The sequence below is a fragment of the Mastigoproctus giganteus genome, chromosome 4 (assembly GCF_048544385.1).
Source record: "Mastigoproctus giganteus isolate SK-2022 chromosome 4, ASM4854438v1, whole genome shotgun sequence".
In the NCBI taxonomy this organism is placed as follows: Eukaryota; Metazoa; Arthropoda; class Arachnida; order Uropygi; family Thelyphonidae; genus Mastigoproctus; species Mastigoproctus giganteus.
In genome coordinates, this window is record NC_143578.1 from 238699157 (window position 1) to 238713729 (window position 14573).

At 37.7% G+C, this 14573-nt stretch overlaps 1 protein-coding gene across 9 annotated transcripts in view; it reads right to left on the minus strand.

Moving 5' to 3' along the window:
- eya (eya transcriptional coactivator and phosphatase 2) overlaps window positions 1-14573 on the minus strand; it is a 257430-nt gene that overhangs the window by 148606 nt on the left and 94251 nt on the right. For 2 of the 9 annotated variants that reach the window (XM_090371244.1, XM_090371242.1), the window contains exon 1: window positions 1980-2087. The exons of 6 other annotated variants lie outside the window; for them this stretch is intronic. In XM_090371244.1, coding sequence (XP_090227370.1) covers window positions 1980-1991 — 12 coding nt within the window. In that variant the 5' untranslated portion in view covers window positions 1992-2087. Of the gene's footprint in view, window positions 1-1979; window positions 2088-2144; window positions 2240-14573 lie in introns of those variants that run through there. One more of the 9 variants, XM_090371246.1, reaches the window with a different exon arrangement.

The window sequence follows — 14573 nt, forward strand, 5'->3', positions numbered from 1 at the left end:
ACCAGCTGATTACTAGTTCTGCAACTATCACACAAAATATCCTCATGGTCCGCACATTTTATCAAAATATCTAAATCAAAGGGAACTTTCGGATATTTTGAAAATATATGGGCATATTGACAATTGAGTCTTGTTCATCCCCTAACTTTTAGTTGAATCCAATTAGGAGTGACAAGCCATCGTGGGCAGCACAGTTTTTTTTCTCTCGGAAACTCGGGTTTTTCATCCAGAAAACCGATCATAGAACACACGCGATTTACAGACGGTATATAGGAGCAATATGACCTTAATCGCTGATGCTCCTAAAAACCGTACTACCACTACAGTACTACTAGGAGTGATAACCGAAAACTATAATAAAATCCCTTCTGTACCATGTCCTGAAATTGAAAATCACGATTGTGGGTGGATCATAATTTCGTACAAAGACGTTCCACAGTTTTTGACATTCCACGTACCACAAGGTTTTAAGAAGTTATCTCATCTGTACGTGTTTTATTAAGGCTTGCTTCTGCAATATTCAGAATCACATCTACTGATTATTTTGCGCCTCCTGAAGCAGTTCTCTATATATAATCCTTGTGGAAATCTTCAGCTAAATAACTCTGTTGTTTGGGTAAACTACGGCGAGGTGGAGTTATAAGCGGACGTCCTCTAGGTTGCTTATAGCTCGTGGAACGATCGCCAGCTCGAGATAAAAGATTCAGGCGTGTAGTGTGGTCTCAAATAATCAGTCTTCCTGGTAACTTCGCCTCCAAACTTGTACAATGCTAATCACCAGAAGCTGCCGTTTTTCTCCTGTCACGATTTATTTTTTCACTCCCAACTGCGGACTGTTGCAGCATGAAATATTAAGGAGAATATTTTGCGTGAGGGATTTGGAAACTTAAAGCGACATGATGCAGCAAGCGTATCTTGATTAGATCGCTAGACGTGCTACCATTCATCAGTACCAAATAGGCATGCACTTTGCTCAAAGGCTTGGAATAAGCAGAGTGCAGTAGAGGATAAAAAGAAGTAGGATTTCTTTAGTCTCCTTTTTAACTCCACAATTAGGGACATTTGGAACTTTCAGGAGGGAGCGATCTTATTACTAAATACAACACAAAATGGTCCACGATGAATGCATATTAAACCAGAAAGCGGAATTTCACAGTAACTTTGTATATAAATCATAATACCACACAAATCTTGTCTCAATGGGTTTACGTTCCCATTTACTGAGTTAATGGATATAAAAATATACAATATTTTTATATATAATATATAAACTCATAGCATTTTATTTTCATTTTTAAAAATAAATGGAGCAGTTTCTAATGGATCACCAAGGGGTAAGCTGCTTTCGAACTACACTATGAACAATTTTAGAATTAAAAATAGTTCAAATCATTTTTAATTAATCAAATTACATTGTCAGTCAACACCATGGCTACTGGTAATTTTTTTAAAATGCAATTGGATATTCTCTAAATGGTTAGACATTTTTCAACACGTATAACACAAAATAAAATTCAATAAATGACTTCTAACTTTTATATCTAATTATTCTGTCTTTTAAAATGTGGCAGATTCCGAGAAATATTCTAAGTCTTTGGAGATTATCCTTAAGGAAGTTGCTGTTTCTTCTAGCTCTAAACAACTACGCAATATTTGTTCATACAAGATCTGCGAGCACAATAACAAACTTTAGTCCATTAAGATTCTCTCTCCATTGGGGAGCATTTAGATTGTGCCAATGTGGCCATCGCACTAAAACCAAAAACAGATGCTCTTACAATGCAATCTAGACATAAATACCAACTTATAACTTGAAAGTTAAACCAATTCTTTGATGTATTATTCGGAACAAAAGCAAAATAATATTGTAAAGTAGAAACTGAAAACGGTACTGAATTACAGGGAAAAAAATATATTCGTCACTTATGTGATAAATGGTAGGCTTAACATTCCTTAATGATTAGTGAGACTGTACCTACAAGCAAACGCATATCAGCACGCGGACGGATGGATGGATGGATAGGGCAGTTATTTCAGGAAGACAAAAGCCCCATCGATCACCATTCATTTAAATCTTGCAGAGACAGACAGAAAGGCCCCAACGACCTGACCCCATCAATATCTGCCATATCTCTAAGACGTACCTCCCTCTAGCTCGAGTGTCTCTCTCTTCTTCCTGTTCTTCTCCACGTAGACTTTGTTCGGTTGGTTAACGTGCCGGGAACTCTGTTTCCGCTACTGACGCTGCTTGACTATCGGTGACTTTCAGCCCTGCCCACCCTGGTTCTCGGCCTGATGCATGGAGGCGGGATTCGGGCGGTATCACGGAGAAAGTGTGTGGCCTTACTGCAGAAAGCCAATCAGAGATGATCTAAGATACGAGTGGTAGAGATAATGCACCATCATATCTGCCCATTTTATAAGTCAAGCGGAACTGAATTCTAGTAGCTGCTGCCATCTACTGAGACGCGCATATACTATATTTTAAATGTTGTTATAATGTTCAGGGTTGTTGAAAATACCACAAAATGCGGTATTAGATTTATGGCCTTCGTGGGTGCTGCCACACTTACTGAAAAATATGTTCAGCTGGCCAGTTGTGAGCAGTCAATTTGAAAGATGATTTATAATTTCTAGGTTTTAAAGGTAAATGAAAGTGTTTCATGAAAAGGAGAATTGTTATAGCGAATGAAGCACTTAAGATAAAAGAAATCATTCATTGCAAGCAAGATAGACAAAGAAAAGAGGAAGAGATTCATGAAAACATGTGGAGTATGAATGTGAAACATGGTCAATAACAGCAACAAAGTGGAGAATTGAAGCATTTGAGATGTTTTGCTGGAGAACTTGATGAAAATCTGGAGGGACAAAAAGACAAATGAAGAGGTCCTCAGAATAGCTGAGGGACAAAGAACAATCAAGAAAACCATAATAAAGAGGCAGATGCGGTTCCTAGGACATCTATGGAGACACTGATTGGATAGTAAACATACTAGGACTGCTTGAAGGAAAAAGAAGCAGAGGACGACTAAGAATCGCACCACTTGACGTGCACCGACTCTCAAGAATGAACAAAAAGCAAAACAAAGCCAAATTCGGATTGAGTGAAGAAAAAAAAAGATACGAGGGCGACAGGGCTTGGCCCTTAGAATGATGACGATGAAAACGTTTGAAATCCTTTCAGTAATCACTTGTGATCGAGGTTCCAGCAGGATTGGGCTGCAGGCAGAAGAAATTATGCGATCATGATATTTTGTTTTCACTTTCTAGCTATTTCCAGTTGTTGAGAAACTAATATACATTTTATAACCATGATTCACACAAATTTCAAATACTAGCTAGTAATCGAAAGTGCTTCTGAAATAAAAGTAATTAGACTATAGGAAAACTGGGTAGCTCCTAATATTATTCGTTAAAGTATATTTATTAAAGGAGTAAACAGAAGTTGTGTACCCTTGAAGTACGATAAACTCAAATAGAAGCTTAAACAAAAATAGAACAGAATAAATTGATGTTGAGTGATGAAACACTAGCAGCAACATTTTTGGAGATTGACAAAACAGAGGATAGCTTCAGACATTCTAAAGTTCTTTTAAATCTTTCTGTTCGGAAACAGTAGTCGCATGATAATAAAGCTCATTGCTGTTCCCATGTACATGGGTACAGCAACTGCAAGCGCAGCATTGGATTCAGTTGTCTGCAAATGTTTCTCCAACAAAGATGCATCTGTCTCATTTGCTATGACCCGTTGGGGATTCAGAGCAAGGGACTGAACCTACCTCTGATTTTCTGGGTCTAATACAGATTTCTGCCTCATTAGATGTAAAGTAGTTTCATGATCCATAGAAACCACTTTACTAGAGTGGCCCTCCTGGGCGACAGTCCCTGAATAACTGAAGCTCTTCTTGCTTCTAAGGGAGAAGTGCTTCTAGCAACAAGGCACAAATATGACACAGGAAAATTCCCTATAATAAAGTCAGGCCATATTTGGAGCTAAGACCACAATTTGAATTTTAGAATACATCAGTCCTACGCATTGATAAGTTTCACAAGCGTAGGTATTAACAAAGAGGCCTCACGGAAACTAGAGGAATTCTTAAAATCTTCAATTTGGCTATAAAGTAATTACAAAAATAAAATGAAACAGGGGACTACTGTTGGTAAGGTTACTCTTGTACCTTTTCGAGTTTGTTGAGCTTATAACTGTAAGGGTTCCATACCTGGAGAAAACAATCTTAGGAAGTACTAAGGTACGTTCCTTTTTATAAAGCTTGTTGTCTGCTTTCCTGATAATATTGGCAACATGCTTCTCGTCAAAATTGCTAGTAAAAGTGATGGTTGTATCCTTAGCATAAGAATCCATGTTGATGAATTGCTTTATCTTGGATTTATTAAATATAATAATTTTTATTTTGGTATTACTTGTTTATTTTACATTTTAGCATTGCTTCAACTATCCTATTGCAAAATCATCCAGCGATAAGAAGCCTAAATCATGTTTACAATCCAAATTACTTTTTTAAAACACTTCTTGAACAAAAAATGGTTTGCGAATTGATGACTTCAGCAGTGAAGTACATAAAATAATGTTCGCTTATCCTGGGGAAAGAACGAAGATAGTGAATGCTCTTACGTAGGCATAACTCGACAACATTCAATCACCCATGATTATAAGTGGAATGCAAGAGGAGCGAGGAGGTTCCAAGATGACATTACTAAAGATCTAAGATAAAGACAAGAATGTGAAATGGAAAACGAAGTATTAAGGAGGATCAAGTGTAAGAGATGAAGACAGAGCGAGACAATTCACACTTGTACATCGGTTTATCGCCGAGTTCTTGAAATAGGTGTTGGTATTTTCAGTGGTTGTACGTATTCCTATAAATTAATAAGAATATCATAATGTGCTTATAGAATAGAATTTGATCTATTCTGTAGAAGTTTTAAAATATATACACTGGCGCTGAACAGGACAAACATAAAAACGTAAACAAACAAAAAACCTTTCATTAGACTATTTTGTTTTAATTTAAAAAAGCATACACAATGGTATAACTATTAATCATGGCAATAAATTAGATAATTGACACTTACTGGGAGAAAAAGAAAAGAAAAAACTATCTGAGATGGACATTCAGTAAAGGCAGCTTCACTTGTATGAAATATCACAGTTCTAATTTTATCAATGTTTTCGAGATAACCTTTGAGAAGTATTAAATCAGTCTGACTGATTTAATGATCGACCACAGTTCCACCGCTTTGTGGAAAGTACAGAGAGGATTTTAGATAAACAGTTTATCGAATAGTCTGACAAGACGGTTTAAGTTTGACGTAAGTACAGAATGTTTCTGGAGGACAAACACCTCATGAAGTTACACTTCCAGTTTAACTCCCTGTATGGATTCTAGACAGCTGAGCTATATTCCAAAAGTGGAAAACTAAATTCGAATGCCTCACTTACTATATGAAGAATAAGTCACTCAAATACCCTCTACTGGAGAAGAGTATACCAAGGTTGAGATTACATTTCTGAATTGATAATCAATTCAGATAATCCAGCTGAATGAGAAGGTAATCAAATAAGTAGGTTAAAAATCTATTCAGCTGAACTTTGAATTTTCTAATTTCTTTCAACCTCAAACACCATGAGGGAACTTATTCCAGTAATTAACAACTTGTTGGTTAAAAGCTTCTTACAATCCAGTCTAAACCTCTTACTCCATAATTTACTACTGCCGCAAGTTCCTCATTCATTTCACTTTCTTCTCTCAGAGCCTGCATACCTCAGTCAAGTTTCCACTAATGCGACTAGTTACAAGTTTTGAAACGCACAAGTAATCGAAGTCTTTTCTCATATGGACGCCCTTTTGCCCATCTTATCAGGGCTGTTGCCCGCCTTTAGACCCTTTCAAGAAGCTTGGTCTTTTTTAGATAGTTTACATATTTGGACATAGCATTCCAAGTGTAGCCTTATAATTGCTTTATACAATGGGGAGTAGCATAGAGTTTGGCATCATATCCCTACACTGGCAACTAAACATATGGTCCTTGGCATTATATGTTCAGCTGCCAGATCCCTAAGGGGGACCGCACTCGATGGAGAAAATAGCTTTGAATGCATTTGATTCCAATAGCGCCTGCAGTAGTTTAATAAGAAATCAGGAGTAGATTGGAGGATCAGGTGCAGTAAAAACATGATAGTGATGGGGAGTCTTCAGGGAGTTGAATAAATATGATTCTGAGATGAGAAATATCAGGAACCCTCCTAAGAAGTATTCAATGGAACCGAATTACAAGATTTTTATGGTGAGTCTAGAGGGATGGGGAGCCAGAAAATTCCCCATTATCCTGACCAGTTGCATTGATGTTTATGTAATGATTACAGGGTAAATTAACACTTACATTACCGCAGTTAGAGAGTTTCAGTTAGTATTCTTGCTAGTTTCGTCATTTATTTCAATTTCAGAACCTGATCTGATCCTCGAAGCAATTTTTAGACCTCTGCCAATATTTGATGTTATTTTTGTCATGGCAAAAATCTAAACGACTGGGTTCCGCTCACCATAATGAATTCTACTGACATCCCTTAAAATAAATTCAAATCCAGTCGAATTCTGTTCAACTTGTTGTTGATTGAATAAATAAGGTATTTGCTGAATACATTACAAAAAGTTTCAAATTCCAATTCCCCAAAGCTACACATTGACGCGTTTCAATTTGATTTGAAGTATGGTTAATGCAATATATCCATAGATTAGCAACCAATATTCAACCTCTTTCCTATTCAAAAATAGATAAATGGCATTTTATTCTGACACACACAGAGTACAGAGTATTATGCCACTAACACTGCCTATCTAGATTAAGCGCTACAAAAGATCCTATGAGAATTTTACAGTATCACCCAATTTTATCACTTATATATCAATCTTAAAAGCGATGGATTGCAACCAGGATATTAGAAACATGAGAAAAATGATAAGAAGGAATCATTTCCCTATGATTCTAGACAATTTTCGGAAGATCCTTTCTTTACAAAAAACACTGAAATTTAAGAAATATCCTTTCCTTAAATTTTAAAATAATTTAAAAAATAACTTTTCTCTTTTGATATTTTTTCCAAAGATCTGGAACAACAGAAAGCAATTTAAGCGACATGTCAATTACGCAAACTTTTCTATCCAGGATAGCAGCCATCTCAATTTTCACCATGTGGGAAATCATGATTCGAATCTCCTCTGTAATGGGAGGAAATGAGATATTTTGAAGTTAAATTGTCAGTCAGTCTGAGGAGGTGGCTCAGGGTTTCGCTCAAATGTTTTCATTCTAAAAAAAACAGGCTTTAGGACACTCAATTTATAGACAGGCCTTCTAGCTTGCATGATCATGGCACTAACTGAAAACAAATTATTTTATTCACGCTGAGATATATAAAGTTGTTCAAAATTTGAGTGGACCGTGGTTCAAGTCCATGACTGCTAGCCCTCGTGGGCAGCACAGTTGGTAGAACCGCCGTCCCCCCACATCGAGTGGAAGAGACCTGAGTTCAAGTCCCGTCGATGGCAGAAGAATTTTTATGGGTCTTTTTCACAACGTGGCCGAGTTCGTCGATCTCAGGCGAAGGTAGCATGGTCTTTTCTCCCGGAAATTCAGATTTTTCAACCAGCAAATAGAAAATCGACTTCAGAACACACGCAATTTAGGGACAATATGCACGGAGCAATATGGCCTTACTAATGCTCCTAAAACCCTACAAACAACAACAAAAGAATAAACGTGGCCAACTCGGGTGTAACCAATACTTAAAGTGAGATTACAAAAATAAATGAAGAAAGCCATCTTAACTAAAATAAATTCTTTCCATAGCGAGAATAAAAATTAATCCCATTTATAATACTTATCGATTTAGGAACGCAGAATAGTTGACTGAAATAAAGATTACTGATCCTAAAAATAAGAAATATTGGACCTTTACATAATAACAACCATCCCTATAACGTGACTAGGGTGCGTAGTTGGAGAGATAACATAAGCCCATTTAAAAGCCCACATGACAGAAACTTGGTGGATGCGCCGTTAAAAGTTTACTGCACTAGATCTCCAATCTTATTGATACCACTCCCTTTTCAGAGAGAACGAAATGGTTATTTAAGAGGAACTGTTGCTATGGAGACAATGTATTTCTTCCGATGCAGCCTACGTCCGGATTTCCTCTACAAATCATCAGCCCTTTGTAAAGGGTAGTGGGCAAAACGCAAACACCACAGCAACCAAACGTGTAATGATATAATGGCGTATACTGTTGAGCTGCTCGCTGTCAACCCTCTTAAAATCTTTCTTCTATTACAATAATTAACATAGAAACAACCCTCAGCTAGCTTCTTTGAGTTGATCGAAGGGAATACCAGGATAAGAAGGGCAGCGAAGATGAATTGCAATATTATTTCTTTGGAAGTTAAGATTTAATTAGCTCTCATGTCTAGAATAGCTTTCAGGACAGAGTCATAAATCAAGCCATAACAATCCTCTGAGTTTAATATGTATTTATGCGTTGTTGTTCAGTACACTTCCCGCTTTGAATTTCGAAATATTTAGTTTTTTTTGTTTATTAGTCAAAAAAGGAATATTTAAAACAAAAAACAGGAGTATTAAAATAAATGAACAAAATTATGTAATAAAGACTGAAGAAACCAAAAAATAAGTTTATCACCCTGCATCTTCAGGATGATGATCAAAACAAAAGTGCAAAGCAATTGCGGTCAACTCCAATTGGATTCCTGTCAGATTAATGGAATCTGATGAGCACGTGTATATCTGTTAGGTGGTATGGTCGGGATGTCAGCATATCGAATGAATGGAATCACCATTCTATCATAAGGAAAAAAAAATATTACCATTTAATCTTCAAAGAACATCCCTCGTAACTCGATACACCTCTCTGCACGTACAGCTTCTGGATGGCTCTGTGGAACTGATCTTTTGAACCCTGTTTAACTCCCTAGTCACGTTGGTTTGGATCTCTGAAACGTTGTCAAAATGGCGCTCCTTCAAGATTTCACTTTAGGGAGCAGAAAATAATCAGCGGGTGTGCCAAATCTGGTGAATCCAGGCGACGGCCGCGTTGTGAGAAGGTGCATTGTCGTGAGTGAAGCAACTCGGTCACGTCTGGCCTAACACACCGAATTCTTTTCAACGGTCTGTCCTGTAAAATTCAGTTGACTCCTTCTGGTAGAAATCCTTCGTGCTTTGATTGGCAGGGAGTTCTAGAACCGTTCTTCGACCTCGGCAAATTTTCTCTACCCTATACAGCCGATTGTCTGTTTGTTTCAAGTTCGAACGCAAAGCACCAGGATTCGACACCAGTTATTTATTTTTTTTTTTAAGTTTGCCATCTCATTCAAATCCCGAAATTCAGCAAATCGTTCCTCCTACAATAAATGCGATACGAAGTGCGAGCATACTTTCAAATCTTCGACTACAATCGAATGCACGCTATCCTACCTCATGTGAAGCTGGTCTGCTATCATTCGGAGGAACAGGTTATCTATTAATATCTGCCGTACTTTTTTAATGGTCGAATCCGAAACTGAGATGGACTACCACTCCGCGTATCATCCTGAACATCTTCCCGACCTTCATGGAACCACCTATACCAGCGAAAAATATTGGATCGTGATAGTTCATGTCCATAAGTTGCACTCACCATTCCATCTATTTCAGATGAACCTTTTCCGGCTTTAAAACAATTTTATCACCACTCTTTGCTCGGCCCTTGAATGCATGATGATGTGATTTTACAGGGCCATCGGACTAATAGAGAATTAATTTCAAGTTGCCTACACACAATGCCTCGAAAATTCAATTTATAAGTCTTAAAAAGTGAAGTGAATAGTTTCACACTACTGCAAAAGTTGGCTTAATAGAGTGGACAGCAGAAGGTCATAAATAAAGGATTCATGAAAAGTTTAACGTACTTAAGAACCGTCTTATAATCAGAAATTACATCAATTCAATTTACAAAGCCAAAATGCTTTCAAAGCTTTTAACCATTGTTGGTGCCAAATTTCTAGGGGCTGCCGAATCTTTGAATCAATCTAGAAAATTAAGTCCGATGTCCATATGAGACTCAACCCTATTTCGTACCTCTTTCCTCCAAGTCAGGTCGAATATGTTCATCAGCTAGCCAACAGTCATTCACAATTCAACTTTTCTCTTTATTCTTTCCACTTCTGTTCTTTGGAACAACTTTATTATTACCATTAAAAAAAAAGCAGCTCTCTTATTTATGGAATAATGAAAATGCAAAACAAAAAGGAAAACTGGAGTTTTCTTTCTACAGCAGAAAACGTTATTTTCTATGGGACAGTTACACAATTTGGGTGAAAGGAGTTGGGGGGAAGGAAGGTACAGCACCCATTTTGATATTGTTCGGAGTAGACAACAAAACATTGTCTCATTCCCTGGAACTAGTGACAACTGCACTTGTAGCATGAGATATACGAGGTGTTCAGCTTTCTGCGGATTAAATCCATCCCGCTTCACGTAATCCCCTGCCTTTTCACCTCAGGGTGAAACCGATTTACGGTTTAAACATCCGTTGCCAGAAGCAACCGTGACAACCCACTGACATGGGATTTCCACAGCTGCCTTCTCCTCGCCTGTGCTTATCGGAAACTGAAGTGCACATGTAATCTCCAGCGACCTGTCAGTCTGCAGTTTGAACAACTAGCAGGGCTTCCGATTAGAGAGAGTTATGTAGGTTTAGTGCGCAATAGTCAAGTCGTATAACGCTATCCACTCCATCAGCGCTCACTCATCTTAAAAGAACTCTTAGCTGTCTTCTCCAGTCGCTTTCAAGTGTAGTTTCTTAATTTTGCACTTGGGTGTTCTTAAGGACCTCTGCTGATTTCTAAAAATGGACTGCAGTTCCTGTTGCCACCATCGACGAAATATCCCGCATTTCGTTCAAATAACTTTTTGGGATATCGCTCGAATAGCCAAACTAATATTCCAGATTCAAAGCTCTCAAGTATGGTAATGTTTTTATCCTTCACTAAAAATTTTTTAACCTGCATAAAAAGCATTTTCTAAACATAAAAACAGCCTATTTGATGCTAGGAACGGGCTAACTGTTGAGGCACAACCTAACTGTATATTTTATGTGCAGAAGTAATCCATTTACTGAAGTAACTAAGATGGGAGGCCTGGGAAAATTTTGATAGTATGGTATCATTTACGTATTCATTCTTAATAAATCTGGATAACTTTATTCACAAAGATGGGAGAAATCTGACTAAGGCAGAATTCCATACATTGTAATAGACAAAGTCTTCAGCCTTAACTATGTAAGCTCTCAGGGCTTGTTGAACCATATCAAAAACTCGAATATCATTATGGGAAGTACCAAACTAAAGCATTATTTTACGACAAAGGAAGCTTATATAACATATAAGGCTTCAGATACCTTGAGGTACACTTCGTTTCCAGTAAACCAAAATGTTTCCAGTAATCTTCGAAATAAGCCAAAAATGATGGTTAACTAATGATAACTGAAATAACTGATAATCATAAGATACTCGCATTCGCGGTTAATGATAATGTTTTTCCAGAAAATATACTAACACCTCATAACCTTAGCTGTTTTGGCATTTGAGATATATATTTCACAAAACACTTTTCTTGAGATGAGTGGTTGTTAATCCAAACTCCCTTTTCCCATGGCCCTCATGGGTAGCACAGTTGGAAGAATCGCCTTCCTCCCCACACTGGGTGGAAAAGACCTGAGTTCGAGTCCCGTCTTTCACAACGCGGCTGAGTTATTCGGTCGAGGCCAGGGTAATGTGTTTTTTTCTCCCAGAAACTCGGGTTTTTTTGTCCAGCAAAAAGACAATCGACCACATAACACACGCAATTTACAGGCAGTATACACGGAGCAATATGACCCAAGTCGCTAATGCTCCTAAAACCCAACTACAACAACTTTCTCGCATGGATTTCAAGGTACCTCTATAGAGGATTCGAATATAGCGTATTTAAACGACTACTTCTCTATACCCACCTCTTAGCCTGTAGGTATTTCTGGGAAATAATTTAGGTTTTCTATTAGCCGAGTGGTGAAAATGAGGATATATTAGCACACGCATAAGTAGTAGCAGTTTAAGTCCACGTGACCTTCTTTAAAGAAACTACAAGGACATCGTATTTAACAGTCACGTGTTTCTTTTAAGAATTTAACTCCTCTTATAAATTTGGGCTTTGATCTGAATGCCCAAATTTACAAGATTCGTTGATCTCATTTATTATAATCAGAAACAACAGAAGTCCCAGAACCGATCCGTGGGAGACTCCACTTCTCGCATTAGTCCAATCTGAAGAGTAATGCCCATTAATCACAATCTACTGCCTCCTGTCCTTGGTTGCCACCTTGTAATCTATCTAAACATCTCTCTGATCCCAACATGTTCCAGCCTTTTCGGATACAATTCCATTTGTATCTGAATGTCCCCATATTGCACTCTATCATTGACCCCATGGTTTTCCCTACCGCTGAAGTCAGTCAGACTTCTTGGTAGTTCTCACTTCGCTCTTATAACTGCCTTTATGGATTAGCGATTCACCAATCGAAACAATCTCTCCTTGGTCCAATGACACTGAAGATGCACTCTCTCGCTGCCTTCCTCAAAACATAACTCCAGTCACGAAAATTTTTCTAATAAACAATCTTCTGTAATTTCATTTCATACTTCCCGGATTCGCTAACAGGGCATCCATCAACACATTTCAGAAGTGGTGTATTAAATAAAATTCAAATACATCTATAAATCTGTAGTTTTTCCAATAACAGTAAAACATTATCAAATACGAAGAAATATTTAAGATGAAATGAGTACAGAAGTCATCAATAAACGCTCATTTGTCTAGAACACTGAAGAAATTTTGTTATTTGCTTTTATATATATAAAGATTAACAATCCACCAAAAAAATGTAGGTACTGCGAACAACTCAACAGGCCAATCTAATCGTGAACAAACCAATAGGACTTATGGAGTTTCCCTTTAAAGATATATCTAAATAATTAATTGGAGCATAAAGATTTTTTTTTTCTTTTTTATGGATCGCCCCCTTCACCGTGCCAGCTGTACCGTAAATTCTGTTTGGCTCCAAAGTCTTGCTTATTTAGCAGACATTTTCTTAGGCAGCAATGAGCTAAATATATCTTTTCAAGGCCTCAATACTACAGTATTCAATGTACAAAACCGGGTGAAATCTCTGATGAAGAAAATGCACCTCTCAGAAGGGCGTTTGGAAAAAATATCAGGGTGCTTCAGAACACTCCACCACGTTCTTTCTAATAATCTTTAGCTAGATCAACGCATAAAAACAAAAAAACATTGCTAACAACTTAATTTTGGGAATATTTTCCTGCTGGTCCACATAAAACTTCGGCAACCCCTTTGCTGATGCCATATTTTCTCGTTGCTACAGCTAAGCATTGCGGAGAAAGAAATCTATTGAAATGTCATGTACCGGTAATTATGGAGTGAAAACTGATCTCGAGAACCAATCATTAATCAAGTAGCTCTGATATACAGATGAACTTAATGACATCGTTTCCAATTGTCGTTACAGGGTCATGCATTAGAATGGTTAATCACACAGACTAGTGCAATTCTGCAGACATTGCCCTTCCCCTATGAGGAAGGGCAATGGCTACAGAAGGAAGACATTGCACGCGGTCAGTGTGTGTTTCCATCCCCCTATTCGGGAAAACTTGGATTTTTCATCCAACACAGCAACCAAAACGAGTATAGAATGCAGGCAGCTTACAAAGGGTTCTGGCGCCTCATATCGGGGGGGGGGGTCTGATATGTCTGAAAATCAGGTGGAAGATAGTCTTCGACTTTCTTCCCCTTGATTTTGCTCTTAAGCCAACAAAGATTCCCGACTTCTGAGGTAGAACGCATCATAATATAAATGTAAAAGAATTTCTTGATATGCCTAATACTACAGTTTGGAATATTACCAATCAGCAATTGGATTCCATAAGGTGTCAAAGGCGAATTCCAAAATTTCCGACAAGCAAAAAAAAAAAAAAAAAATCCCTCCCTTTAGAACTTAAGGCGCCAGAACCCTTTGTAAGCTGCATGCATTCTATACTCGTTTTGGTTGCTTTGGTGAATGAAAAAAACCAAGTTTTCCCGGAGAATGGGCAGAAACAAAGTGGCCTGGCCTAGTTAGTCGGTGGCGAGTTTCTCTCTCAGAAACTCGGTACAGCAAATTGCCAAATACACGCTATTATATACTGACACTTCATAGCTTTAGTTGCCTTGAAGTTTAACACACAAACAACAGGTTATGCTCAACAAAAACCAATGCCCTCCCAAGACAGAGAATTATCAAATGGACACAGAAAAAAAAAGTCAACTGCATTTACTACTCATAAAAAAATTAATGATAAAACAGCTACAGAAACTGACAAAGCCTGAGGGACCATAAGTCCCTGAGATGTATTAGTGTCTTCCAAATATGATAGGCTAGAGTTTGCTACCTCGAGGTATAAAATGCTGATGGA